At 39.4% G+C, this 12,780-nt stretch overlaps 2 protein-coding genes across 2 annotated transcripts in view; one reads left to right on the top strand and one right to left on the bottom strand.

The window, feature by feature from the left end:
- Positions 1 to 271: 271 nt before the first annotated feature.
- The window catches only part of PKD1L2 (polycystin 1 like 2), a 38,759-nt gene continuing 26,250 nt past the window's right edge, over positions 272 to 12,780 (bottom strand). The window contains exons 31-43 of the mRNA XM_051629781.1: positions 11,703 to 11,931; positions 10,720 to 10,951; positions 10,364 to 10,460; positions 8,802 to 8,942; positions 7,886 to 8,071; positions 6,777 to 7,104; positions 6,234 to 6,367; positions 5,207 to 5,334; positions 4,710 to 4,870; positions 3,669 to 3,879; positions 2,374 to 2,475; positions 1,092 to 1,223; positions 272 to 382 (exon numbers count right to left, since the gene is read on the bottom strand). Of these exons, the coding sequence (XP_051485741.1) occupies positions 272 to 382; positions 1,092 to 1,223; positions 2,374 to 2,475; positions 3,669 to 3,879; positions 4,710 to 4,870; positions 5,207 to 5,334; positions 6,234 to 6,367; positions 6,777 to 7,104; positions 7,886 to 8,071; positions 8,802 to 8,942; positions 10,364 to 10,460; positions 10,720 to 10,951; positions 11,703 to 11,931 (2,192 nt within the window). The remainder of the gene's footprint in view (positions 383 to 1,091; positions 1,224 to 2,373; positions 2,476 to 3,668; positions 3,880 to 4,709; positions 4,871 to 5,206; positions 5,335 to 6,233; positions 6,368 to 6,776; positions 7,105 to 7,885; positions 8,072 to 8,801; positions 8,943 to 10,363; positions 10,461 to 10,719; positions 10,952 to 11,702; positions 11,932 to 12,780) is intronic.
- Positions 1,168 to 12,780, top strand: part of BCO1 (beta-carotene oxygenase 1) — a 61,976-nt gene continuing 50,363 nt past the window's right edge. Inside the window, exon 1 of the mRNA XM_051629124.1 lies at positions 1,168 to 1,239. The gene's annotated coding sequence lies outside the window, so the exon portion shown is untranslated. The remainder of the gene's footprint in view (positions 1,240 to 12,780) is intronic.

Raw genomic sequence — 12,780 nt, 5'->3', positions numbered from 1 at the left:
CCACGCTCAGTGTTTATTACATGCAGCTGCTAAGCCTGCAGGAGGTACACGCGAGACACCGTACCGCGGGTTTAGCGTTATTTATTTATTTATATTTTGGCAGATACTCTATAACGCCATCGGGCAGCGCCAGGTGCGGGCGGAACGCGGCAGCATTTCGGTCAGAAGCCGCGATAACCTCAGCCTAGCCGCTGCAGCAGGTCGTTAACAAGCAAAGCTTTCACCCACAAAGCGGTTCCTCGTTGTGGTTATAATGCAGTTCTTCACAACGTTATCCCAGCTGATCGTTACTGACTGGCTTCTCTTCCTTCTTGCATTTAATCCCCAAGAAACTGAAAAGTTTCATTAGCATTAGATCAACAATCTCTTCTTCTTCTGAAGTCTGAAATAACAAGGAACAAGTTATGCAGATGCACAGAGCAGAAACGGATACAATCTCTGCTGAAGCCAGAAAAAAAAAGTCTGGAAATCTCCACTTGAGGTCAGGAAGAGCTCTGGCTCTGTCAAAGCCCGTGGAAATCTTGCTACAGGCACTGGAAGTTCACTTGCCAGCCATACAGCTAGGGGCATACACCCCCCACACGTCTAGATGGAGTAACCGAGAAAAACTAAATATATCTTGGTACTTATTGACCATGTCCTTTGTTCTCATCTCCCTTGACTTTATTTAAAACACAGAGGAATTTTGGACGTTACTGGAGTACTAAACTGGATGTCACACTATACTATCAGTAGCTTGAATGAGTCAGACACTCAGTAAGGTGTTTAGAAGGAGCTGTAAAGTCCTCGTGCACTTCAGTAGCAGTTTTGGCAGTGATTTCAGTAAGAGCTGGGCTCAAGTCTAAAACTTCTGCTGGATTTAGTATGTAAACAGAAGGCTAAAAATCAGATCTTGTACTAAATCCAGACAGGAACTCATCTGAACTGGAATAGACAGCGTAAATCTGGAAAATCTGAAGTGTGTTTTATGAGCAAATGTTGACTTCTAAGAGTTGGACTGAGTTTTTCATCTGGGGGTAGAATACTTAAGTAATGAGTAAGCACTTTCACAATAAATGTTAAAAACATCAGGAGAGCTTAAATGAACACACCTGGTAGTGCTTCTGCTCCTCGCTAAAGGCAACCAGAATCACAGAAATGAAGAGATTCAGTACCACAAATGTCATGAAAATTATGCAGGATCCAATTAAGAAGGAGCCTAAAATTGGATTGTAGTCTAAGACCTGTAATATTCACAAGGTAAGACATCATGTTTTGATTGCAAAAAAATCCAAACAATAAATGCATACATACAAGCAGTTAAAACACAATAAGTAGTTTTTCTCTTTGAAAACCCTTGTGGCTAATAAATTATGCTATATTTATTATACATATATGTATAAATTTTCTCTTTTAGTCACTTTCCTATGTTGATATGATATAGTATAAAGATTATAGACTTTTTAATATATGTGCTGTATGAATTTGGGCAATCTTTGGGGTTTTTTAAGTGTTTGCATTTGATTGTAAGGGCATGAAAGTTTCACAAGAAAGTTGGCAAGCCTGGAGATCTGTTTATCCACAGGATGGCTGAAGCTCCATCTTGCCTCAGCTTTCCAAGTACAGATGAAGTCTATGTGTGCTTTCATTTTACTTTATTGTATGCTTTACAGAGAAGCCTGGTCACACTGTCATGGACACACATAAACTAAGGGTTTATGGTAAAAATCCGAACCCCTAATTTTTATGTAAGCTATAAAGCAGGAACATGAGTGGGATGTAGATGTGAAAAAAATTGTGCTCAATTACTGATCTTCAAAGCTACCCATACCCTGTTGGTTCCATGGTCTAAAAACATCTACCAAGGAGGACTTCCCAGTCAGAGGTGTTAGAGAGCTAGCTTAATCCACAGAAAGCTGTCCAAAGGATATTATAATATTGGAACTTAATGAAGAAGTCAAGAATAATAAAACCAAATATAATGTAAAGTCCTCTTGTGGGAGGCCTTGCCTTTCTTGGGAAGCTGATTAGGGGCTGTTCAGAACAAATGCAGGGCATCACTCACATTTCTTTCTGTACTTTTCTAAGGACATGGCTCAAATTTTCTGTAATCAATAAATAATATATCTAGTTAAAATGTGAGCTCCTTTCTCAATGAAAGGTTCATTAGAGTCTACTGATGGTCAAAATGGAATGTGAACTATATTTCTCTTGCTGTCTTTTTCTTGAGGAAAAAAGACATCTATCTGCTTTAGGAAGCTGTGGAGCTTGCCAAATTAGATTAACGTCTCACACTAATTGAAAGTCTTCCTATTTGCTGGGTCAAAGTGTATTTGATAACTGAGATGCTAATTATATAGTGATAAACTTCTCAAAATCAGACAGAGGTGGTACCTCCTCATAGTTGAAGATTCCCAGCTGAAGGCTGACCATGGTCTCTGCTGAATCAGAGAGAGTTTTGTAAGAGTAGAGCTTCCAGCCAAAGATTAGGTTTGTCTGCAGAGGAGAAAAAGCATATTTTGTGACATGATCAGGGGCCTTTTTTGAGAAACAGGGTTTTTTGTTTACAAACAGGGAAAACACCAGACAAGGTCACAGAATAAGGTTAACCTGGAGCTATGAATGGGATTCATACTTTCTGAATTTGGTTAACTGTAGGAGCTTTTTTCATGGGTATGAGAAGGTCTTAGATCTGCTGAGCTTGCCACTAGATATGTAAAAAACTGGCAAATACATCACAAAATCATAAAAGTAGTTAAGCTCATCTCCAAGGAACAGATTTATCCATGCATAGTTGCCCGTATTAATCATAGTCACAAACACTTGGCTTTCAATGCACAGATCCTTCCAAATAGGCAACCTCCTTGTTTGTCCTCAGTAACCAGTGTGTTCTTTTCTTCATTTATATCTTGTGGCCCTACTGTGTCTGCTTTAAATGGGGGCTGCTGCAGCCTCACCTTTTTCTTCATCCCTCTGCCTCTTTCTTTCACAGCATGATGTCTGAACAGGCTGGGTCATGGGACTTACTTAATCACTAATTTTAACTGCTACATTTGTAGCCACACTGGTGCCTAAGGCTACTCAGTTGGTAGAGTGCCAGGAATGTCTGGTTTTGGCTCAGGTGGTTTTCTCTTTTTCAGTGACTTTGCAGTTGACATGTGCTGAATTTACCACATTACTCTGCCAGAAGATTTTTGCAAAACACTTCAGTAAAACAGTAAATATACATAAATAGTTGCAGTCCAATAGTTATTTAATCTTACTAGAATGAAGATACAATTGTATTTGCATAAGTATTCCTAGAATAGGCAGAAAAATAATAAATTCCCACTTTAAGACTAGCCAAACAAAACTGCACTTGCTACACTCTCCCCAGTTTAAACTTATCCAGAAAATTATTTTGGTTTTTGTCACACCTGTTACACACAGATAACCATTTTATTTTGTATGAGTCTTTGATTTTTGTACTAAATTGCAGTTTGCAACAAACAGGCAAGTGGATATTTTAACTTTTCTTTCACTTACCCTGAAGAATTGGACTACAAACGGCCAACCTAAGATTCAGATAGGCAGCTTTATTCAGTCTTACATTTCAAAGCTTTGTTGCTTTCAGCATTTGGAAATAATTCATCTAACCTGACAGTACCTGGGTGCAGACTGCAGACAACAGAAACCAGAGTGGTACTCACAGCAATGGAATAGGCCAGGAACATGATTGTAATAACAGTGATGAATCCAGAGATATCACCCCACGCTCTCCTCAGAGTTGAAGTGATCATGTTTAGTTTAGGGTTGAGCCTCAGGAGGTGCCACAGTTTGACCGTGGAGAGAAGCACTAGGAATGCAATCAGGTACCCAAGAACTGCATCAGCTCTTGCTGTTTCATTAAAGCTTACACAGCTGTTAGGGGAAATAAATAAATAAATAATGCATATATATATATATATATATATGTATATAAAAGTAATAGACTGTGCGCACAGAAGCTTTTGAAGTGCATAAAATGAGTGTGCTGGAAAAGCCAGTCACTCTGTCCTTGTTTTCAGTGCACAGCTAGCTTGAGTTCTTGCTTGAGTGTTCCCATCTGTACTTCCTGCTGTGTGCACACAAAAAGCTCAGTCGTACATGGCGGAGTGTTTTTAGCAGCATTAGCTAGAGCTGAGAGAGGGTCTAGGCTGTAGCCCAAAAGCTGCTCATTTTTAGCAAGGCACAGTTTACAGGCAGCTAATGCAAACTTTTTGTCACATTCTGACCCTTAGAAAGGGTCAGAAAGGAAGCTGGAAAAGGAAAGGAAGTTGTTTTTTTCTCTGCACGTGTAAATAACTGAAGGGGACTGGGGTTACTGGTGCTGTGCAGGATTAACTCATTTCCAGCAAGATGTGTGAGAAGGTACTGTAAAGAATGAAGGAAAAGACTGGAGATCACAACCATGGTCTGTGACTGAGGTGAGTCCAGTCTTAAGGTCAGCTGAAAAAAACACTTGTTAATACATTATCTAGCTCAGCTGGGGATCTTGGTGCTCGACTGCTGGACTTTAGAGAGCGATATCAGAGGAAAACCCCATTGCTGACACACAGTAAGCCCTGAAGTACTTACATGCTTCATGAATATAGCCATATAGAGTAGTGTTAGCTAGCAGAGAAAAGCTGCTGTCTGGGAAGAGGAAAAACAGATTTATTTCTGCATAAGTAGCACCAACAAAGGATGTACTAACTAGCATTAGTACTTACTCCTCTTTGTGTTCCTGGTAGTAGCTGATGTCTCGTGTCCCAAGGATTGTCCGCTTCACAAACACTGAGAGGGCACTCCAGCTAATCAATATAATGGCTATCTCCAGGAGATTCCACTTGCTGTGGAAGTATCTCCATCTCAGAGTCTTCATCAGTTTTCCCTGGGGAAACAGAAGTTTTACTGTTTCAGTCTCTTGACTCCCTATCATACAATACACCTCTAAAGATTAGGTCTGTCCCCTCCACAATAAAGCAGACTACTGCACATTGATAAAACTGCATCTTGCACAAATTTCTTATGGTATTTCTCAAAAGAAGCATTCCAGCCAAATAAATACAGAGATGGCCACTTAATACAAGTACAATATCTGACTCCATCTTCCATTGGTGCAGCACTACTGAAGTCAAGTGCAGTCCTAATATTTTTTTTTTTTTTAAGTGAAATCAGAACCAGACACAAGATGATGCTGTCAGATTAGCTTTCCATTGGGCCTCACCTGTACTATCATGTAGTACACAATAAAAAGGAAGTAAATTATTTCTGCTGCAACCACAAAGATGTGGAGACTGTCGGTGTACGGGTAAAGCCGGACACTTTGCAGCTCTGCGCTTGTGAAGAAGGCCCCTAAAAAAGGAACAATATTCACCTCAGTGCTCTATTAATGATATCTTTCTGTTTTCATTCAAGCACCTCATTAACGAGTAAGATTTTCATACCCACGTTCACATCAATGTGAGAATGAATCCAACTACCAAACTGAGATTTAGACTTGATTATGTGAATAGCTTTGTAAGTGTTCTTTGAAATTTTCCTGAAATAGGAATTTCAGGCAGTCAGTGGCTTTTAGAGGGCTAGTGCTCTGTTGTATGAGAATACAATACTAATCCCAGTGGGTGGGGCTTGGATTGGACTATAAATGCAGAAATGTCACAGAAGGACCTGGAGATGCAAGTCTGAATCTCATTCTAAAAAGAAAATGAGCTCAGCTTTGTGGTGTAGTTTGGGCATTTTCCAGTTCTGGGACAGACCTGAGGGAGGCGATTGCTCAGATTAAATGTTTTTCTATGGCCTTCAATCCAGAATCTAGTTTCACAATTTTCTTTGCTGTATCCAGATTATCTACTCTATTATTACAGAGCTATCTAGATTAGAAGTCTTCAGTAACAAAACAAAACCAAAAAACCAGACTTTGTTATTTGTACAAATATTATATTGATTAGCTGTAACTATTAGGAAACATCATTTTTCTTGTTCCTGTTGTGTGAATTCTGGAGATTAAGTTTCAGTACCATGTTTCCTTCATCAGCAGATGATTACAGCATAAGCAAACATAAGATATTCCACTGTGGTCTGTATTACTGTGATGATACATTTTTCCTAAGTGATTTCTAAATTGATTAGATTTATTAAAACACTTCTGTTTACTGAATCAGGAGCTAGGTAACCACTGACAGCATGTAAATCTGCACTCTGCAGGAGCATTGCTTGCTGTCTTCTGAAATGTGTGACTTAAAAGTTCTCACCTAAAGCATTGGTTTCAAACATCAGGCTTATGATGCAGAACAGGTTCACATTGGCATTGTAGACTGTAAATTCAACAAACACTGCTCTTGTGAAGGTGTCTAGCCAGACGTTGTTGAAAAGGTACTGGAGAATTCTGCCAAAAAAAATGTACAGCCAGTGATCTAACTCATATGGGAGATAGATAGTATTACCTGGAGAACAGGAGGCCAGGCTAGATCCAATCTGTATTAATACATTGGTAGGACAGTTTTACTAGTTTTTCAGCATTATGTATTTCTGCAGCTAGGTAAATCTGGAATCCATGAATGTAAGTTAGGTAAAAAGGTTCTAACTTGGGATCCTGGTTGTTACCTAGCATGGAGCAAGATGATAGGAACATAACTATAATGATGGCATAGCAGTAATATCTGCAATATTCCAGCATGATGCACAACAGGAAAACTCAGTGTGCAATCTGAAATTAATCTTTAATAAGGTAGAAGAAAAACCATCATGGACACTACAGCAGATGCACTAATGATTTACAAGGATACAAATGGTACCTGGAGGCATTCTTAGGATCAGTCCCCAGGTGAATCACGTATCCCCCTCCCCTGTAGGTGGCAAGTTTGCCCCAGCTGGGCTGTCCTCTCAGTTTGAACTGACTCTGATACTGCCATGCTGAGCTCAGGTCAGAGGAGTTATTGAAGACTGAAGTATTCCAGTGTTCCCCATAATCTGATGTATCTTCTGTGTGTAGGGAATATGGAGCATGGCATTCCTGAATCACATGCTGGAGTTCGGGAGGAATAGGGCAGGTGTCTCCTTTCACTCTTACCTGGCGAATTCGAGCACTACCCACCAGCTTGGAGTTGCCATCTGTAATGAATCCTAAATGGGATATGGAGAAGAGCAGCACTGGCAATGACAGAACTACTAATTGTATTTCTTAATCTCATTTATGATTGACTGATGCGTTAATATTTTGTTATAGGTTTTTTCTAAACAAAACTGTAAGCAAAACAGTAACGAAAATCAGTGTTTCTTGTTGATCTGAACTGAGTTCTTAGCTAACATCCATCCATAACTTTCTTCAAGTCACACAGCAGATTAGCTGTATGCAGTGTTCACTTGGCCACAGTTGGGCAGTGCCCATCATGTCCAATGAACAACTCTGCTAATGGATTTTCATATTTACTCTGAAATGTGAGATGGAAAAGGGGTCATATTTACTACTGGGTATTGCTAGATAGAAACATGGTGATATTGCATAATTACCCTTCACATTGACCTAAGTCATGATGCAAATAGAGCTCTCCTGAAGAAAAGCTTTATAGTGCCACCTATGTGCCATTCTTTTTTTTGAATTATGGAAAGAAACTGGAATAAAATTGAGGGATGTATCTGGAATAAGTAATGTAAAATGTGAAAAATGTAAAATTATAGTGCAGAACTTTCAGTTTATATTAAGGATAAGGAAGATATCAGGGCACATTAAACCTGGTGTCAGGCTGTGGGGATTTTTATCCACTAGTATCCATATTATAAGAATCCACACCAGTTTTATGCACTCTCAGTCTCCAGTCAAATCTGCTTGTGCAAGTTAAGAGAGATGTATAAAAGACAGGTTTCAGAATCTGGCAAGCTGAAGTGAAACAATGTGACTCTGTACCTTTATATGATCCATACAGATTTTTGACTAACGTGGTGTTTGCCCATGTGAAAAAATCCTGGTAACTGTAGATATCATGGAATCCATCTGTAAAGCTGCTCTCAATGTGTTTATTTAAGTAGTAGGAGTTGGGATCTCTCTGCCCATAGGCAACCAGTAACAGCATCCATAAAAACCCCAGATAGGCTGGAAAAAACAAGAAGAGACAGCCCTTGTGAGCTCAGAATTAACACTGCTGTTAAAAATAGATTTCATGAATGATTACTCCTGTCATCACCTATTAGATTAAGGAGATGTTGTCCTAGACCCTGAGTGACCAGTGCTCATGAATTCACTTACACAGGCCTCTGCCATGTGCTGCAGTGGGAGTGTATCATGTTTGGAATACAAGAAGTGGTCGAGAAAGTAAGGGGGAAGGCTGGCTGAACATCAATAGCAACAACTACTCTAAACAAAATGAGTAGTCTAACTTCATTCCAAGTGAAGTTGAGGTGATTTTTTCCATTATTTTTGGAGAACATAAACCCAAAGTATTACTCATTATCTATAGATACTATCTGCTTTTAGAAAGATGGCCTCCAAAAATGGCCTCCATCTGCTCTTTTGATTTCAACTTAATTTAATTGTTGACACCCTCCTTTTACCCTTTCTAACTTTTCTTTCCCCTCTCATGTGTCTCTAATGTGTTTCTTTACCATAAAATCAAGCCTCTAGCCACACTCTTATCTCCAGTAACATTCCCTCCTCTTGTCAGCTCCAACTGCCCCTGAACAGCCTGTCTCTACACTCTTAATGGCTGGCAGACAGCTAAAGATATACCAAAACTTTTTCACTGAAGAGAACAATAGCTTCAGTGATGTAAAAATACTGAAGAATACTACTGAATAAAACAAGATGATCTACATATGGACAATACCCAGGATTTCTCTGATGAGGGCGAATGCTTTCTGCTCCTTCATGCAGCTGATTTTCATTTTCTCCACATCAGCTGCAGGAGGTGGCTGGTAAATATTGCTTCTACTGTCCCTTCGGGCTCCAAAGAAAGGATTTGTATCACCTGTGGGTGAGAGCAGTAAATCCTGGAATTAGCCAACAGATCATCTATGTCCTGCTTTTCGTTTCTTTGGGCACAATAATGAAACATTTCTATTTAATGCTTTCCCTTAGGAAGACAGGGGTTGTGATATCAGCAATCAGTATGGTAAGGCAACACTGGGGAGGAAAGGAGCTCACAAACACAGTGTGTTAGATTTAGGCCCAGGTGTAGTCCAGGTGTCTCTCTCTAGGCTGAGCATCTCAGAAGATGGTGCATTCAGAGCCCAAGACTGATCAGGGAGGAAGCTGTTGACCAGGATTCTTTGCCATGCCCGAGGTCTCCTGTCTGGTGCAGTCAGGTTTTTTTAGGCATGATTGTGATTGCAGAAGCCACTGTTTGGTTTATGGGAGTAACACAGATAATTGTGGTTGTGGAAAACTGTGTATACTGAGGACTTTCATATCAAAAGACTTTAAGGAGGTGAGAAATTTCTTTGAGACAAAACTTGACTTTTTAAAATGCTTGTCACATGAAGATCTTTCAATCTAGATGAGAAGTACATTTTGAACTGGGTCACATGTTTATTTTCATCAGGTTGTGGAGTAGTTGCAGGTTTTGTTTGCAAGCCGTTCCAGGAATTCTAAGATGTCTGCACAGAGCTAAAACAAGCCTCTTTGTATATCTGATTATTTTAAGGTCTGATGTGAGAGCTAAAATATTTAAGCATGCTTACTGCATACTAATGAATTTTTATTGTAATGGCTTCAGTCAGTTTCCCACATTTTATTATTCTCAGATGTTTCTTGAATGTTGATTAACTGAAGAATGATCAGCTATCCATCTGTACAATTCTTGATCTAGTATGACTCAGTATAGGAGGATACTTTTTCCTGTCATAGGCAAGCCAAAGCAGGAGGGAAGGAAGGGCTCAAATATCAGTATTCTGGTAGCAGGTAGATTCTCCAGTAACAGGGGCAAGGGGGGAGACATGCATTGAATATCTGTAAGGGAGACCCCCTTACAATAGGGCTAGGGGAGATTGTGCATGTCTATATTTTTGCAGAAGTAAAAACATATAGAAAAAGATAAAGAAGTATTATTCTTTTGATCCAGAACTACTGTTTTATCTTTTTTTGTTTGTGCGGGCTCTTTCATTAAGTGATTTACAAGATTTATCCAACTTAAACATACACTGGTCCTTATATTTCTCCAAAATCATTTATTTATGTTTGTTTCACTTTGATCTTGGGAATGCTAATGGGCACATAGTCACAGCACCAGTGGATTTAATGATTCCTGATAACCCTGTAAGATAAGGTTCAGGTATATGAAGATAACTGGTGAAATTCCCAGTCATACAGAGTCACGCATTTATATATGAAGCACTGCAAAACCTTGGAGAACACTTAACTTTCTTTAGTAATTTCTCACTTTACAGTTACCTGGTGCACATAAAGGCCCATCAATAGCTGTGTTTTCTTCATCCTCATGTTCCACCTTCTTCAGAACCAGAGCAAAAAAAGCAGCAAATCCCAGCACCTAGGAAGAGTTAGCTGTAAACTCACCATATACACATTTCATATAAAGAAGCTCAGGCTTTGACTTGGATCCCTTTGGATCCAGGCACTGATGTCAACAGGAATCTGTAAACCACCTGCTACTTCCTGTTTTAAGGACAAAGATTTCTCATTTTACATGTTAAATCTTGTCGTTGTTTAGAACACATTACACTGGAGTGACAGAAGAATGAGTTCATATTGGCTCAAACCAGGATTAGGTGTATTTCTGAGTATCTCACCTTTAAGGGTTGTGTGATGAAAATACTTTCCAAGAAGGAGATGGCCATGGAGATCAACCACTTGATGGAGTTCTCCTGGCCATAATGCAGCCCATAGAGCATGGTAAAGAACCCAGATACAGCACTGGTGGCTGCAACAAGTAACCAAGCAATGAACACAAACCACCAGGGCAGCCCCTTGGAAGACGAACTTTTCTTGCCATCACCGGAGAAGCTCGGGGTAAGGGACCACCTTGAGAGTAAACCAAAAGAGAAAAACAGTCAGTCCAGAATGGAAGAGAATTCAGAATCACAGTCATTGGTTTCAGCAGGGCTAGGCAACTTCTTATGATTGAAATTCTCAGTCAAAACATTGTAAGTTATTTTAACTAATACAGTTATATAGGATATATGGATAGCAAAAATCTGAGGAAGTATGAAGAGATCAGCTAAAATCAAAACAAATGTGATGGACTTACTTACTCCTCAGTTCGTGCATAACTGAACCTCCAATAGAATTACTGACATATAAAACTATGGGTGCATTTAATTGCTTTATCCCGCTGTTATCTATCTCCAGAGATGCCAGAGAGATAATTGGTGGTGTCATTTTCAATACTTCCAGCTTAATTATTGTATTTCACGGAAATATTTTTGTCTGCTTAACAATTTTTCTTTATCAATACATTGTAAGAGACATCTGAGACTTTGGAGCTCAGTGATTATCTCAGCCTGTTATTATCCTGTGGCATTGAATTGTAACATTCAGCTTTGGAGGCAAAAATGACAGAGTGATTTGTCAATATTGCTTTTGTGTGCAGTTTGCATGCATTGACATTTCTTTGTTGCTTCTACAATAGGATAATAGTAAGACATGTTTCTACAGCTATAAAAATAATCTAGCACATATTAAGCAGTAATTATTTGGGCTCCATCATCCCAAACCGTTTTCAATTCATGACCTGAATTTACTTCTACTGAGGATGAGATGAGGAATAGATTACCTCTCACTGATGGATGCTGATGAGCAGGTCTGGTTCTCCAGGAGGTTCTTCATGTGCTGAACCTGGCGAATGGCTTGTGTGTAACTCTGAGGCATCTGAAATTTATGGGGCCCCAGTAATTCCAGCTCCACCTCAATGTGCTGGAGTTGCATGTACAGGCAGCGGTTGTAATCACTGTATTTCAGTCGCTCACACGTTACCTTATCTGGAGCTGGGCTTCTTGTTTTTTCTGTAGGTAAAGAATAATTTCAATTTTTACAAAGAAAATTAGCATAGCTATCCATAGGTTAAAATACTGTTTAGTACAATGGTGAGCAGAACTGGAGCTCAAACTTATGAATGTGTCAAATTGAAGAGTAACATTGGAAGGGATGTGTAAAAGCAGCTTTAGTACTAGAGCTTTAGTGCTTTTCTACTGGAATGGGCTGGAATTGTTGCCAGAAGGCAACTTAATACATCAGAGGTCCTAAAACCTTAATAGACATTTCAGATAAGATCACGTGCTAATGTGTTCATAGTTTACTTGTGCAGTTAGTAGCTTGGTACACTCCTTGGAAAAGCCAAATGTAAGTCATAATGAAATCAATAGGATTGTTTACTCATATGTTATTGTTTAACTGCAAATAAATGAATGCCTAATTAGGAGTCAGACTGAAAGGAACAATAGCACAAGGCCAAGAAGAAAAAAATGGGGCAAAAAGACTGTGGAACAACTGATATTTGTGAGTCTTTATGCTATTAGATACTGATCTTGCTCTCAAGCCAAGCTGATAGCTAACATTTAGTTCTACAGCATAAGAAATAGAAATTTTGCAGTGTTTATTCAGTTGGGTGCTCAGTAGTGCACAGTGAAAGGACAAGAGACAACATGTACAAATTAAAATATGAGAAGTTCTGTCTGAACATAAGTAAAAACTTGTGTATTGTGAGGGCAGTTGGACACTGGAACAGGTTGCTCTGAGAATTTGTGGAGTCTCCATCCTTGGAGATATTCAACATCTGACTGGATGTGATCCTGGGCAAGCTTCTCCAGCTGACCCTGCTCTGAGCAGGGTGATGGACTAGACAATCTCCAGAG

This window comes from Apus apus, chromosome 11 (genome assembly GCF_020740795.1).
Source record: "Apus apus isolate bApuApu2 chromosome 11, bApuApu2.pri.cur, whole genome shotgun sequence".
Classification (NCBI taxonomy): Eukaryota; Metazoa; Chordata; class Aves; order Apodiformes; family Apodidae; genus Apus; species Apus apus.
The sequence above is the reverse complement of the archived record's forward strand: the minus strand, read 5'-3'. Positions and strand labels throughout refer to the sequence as shown.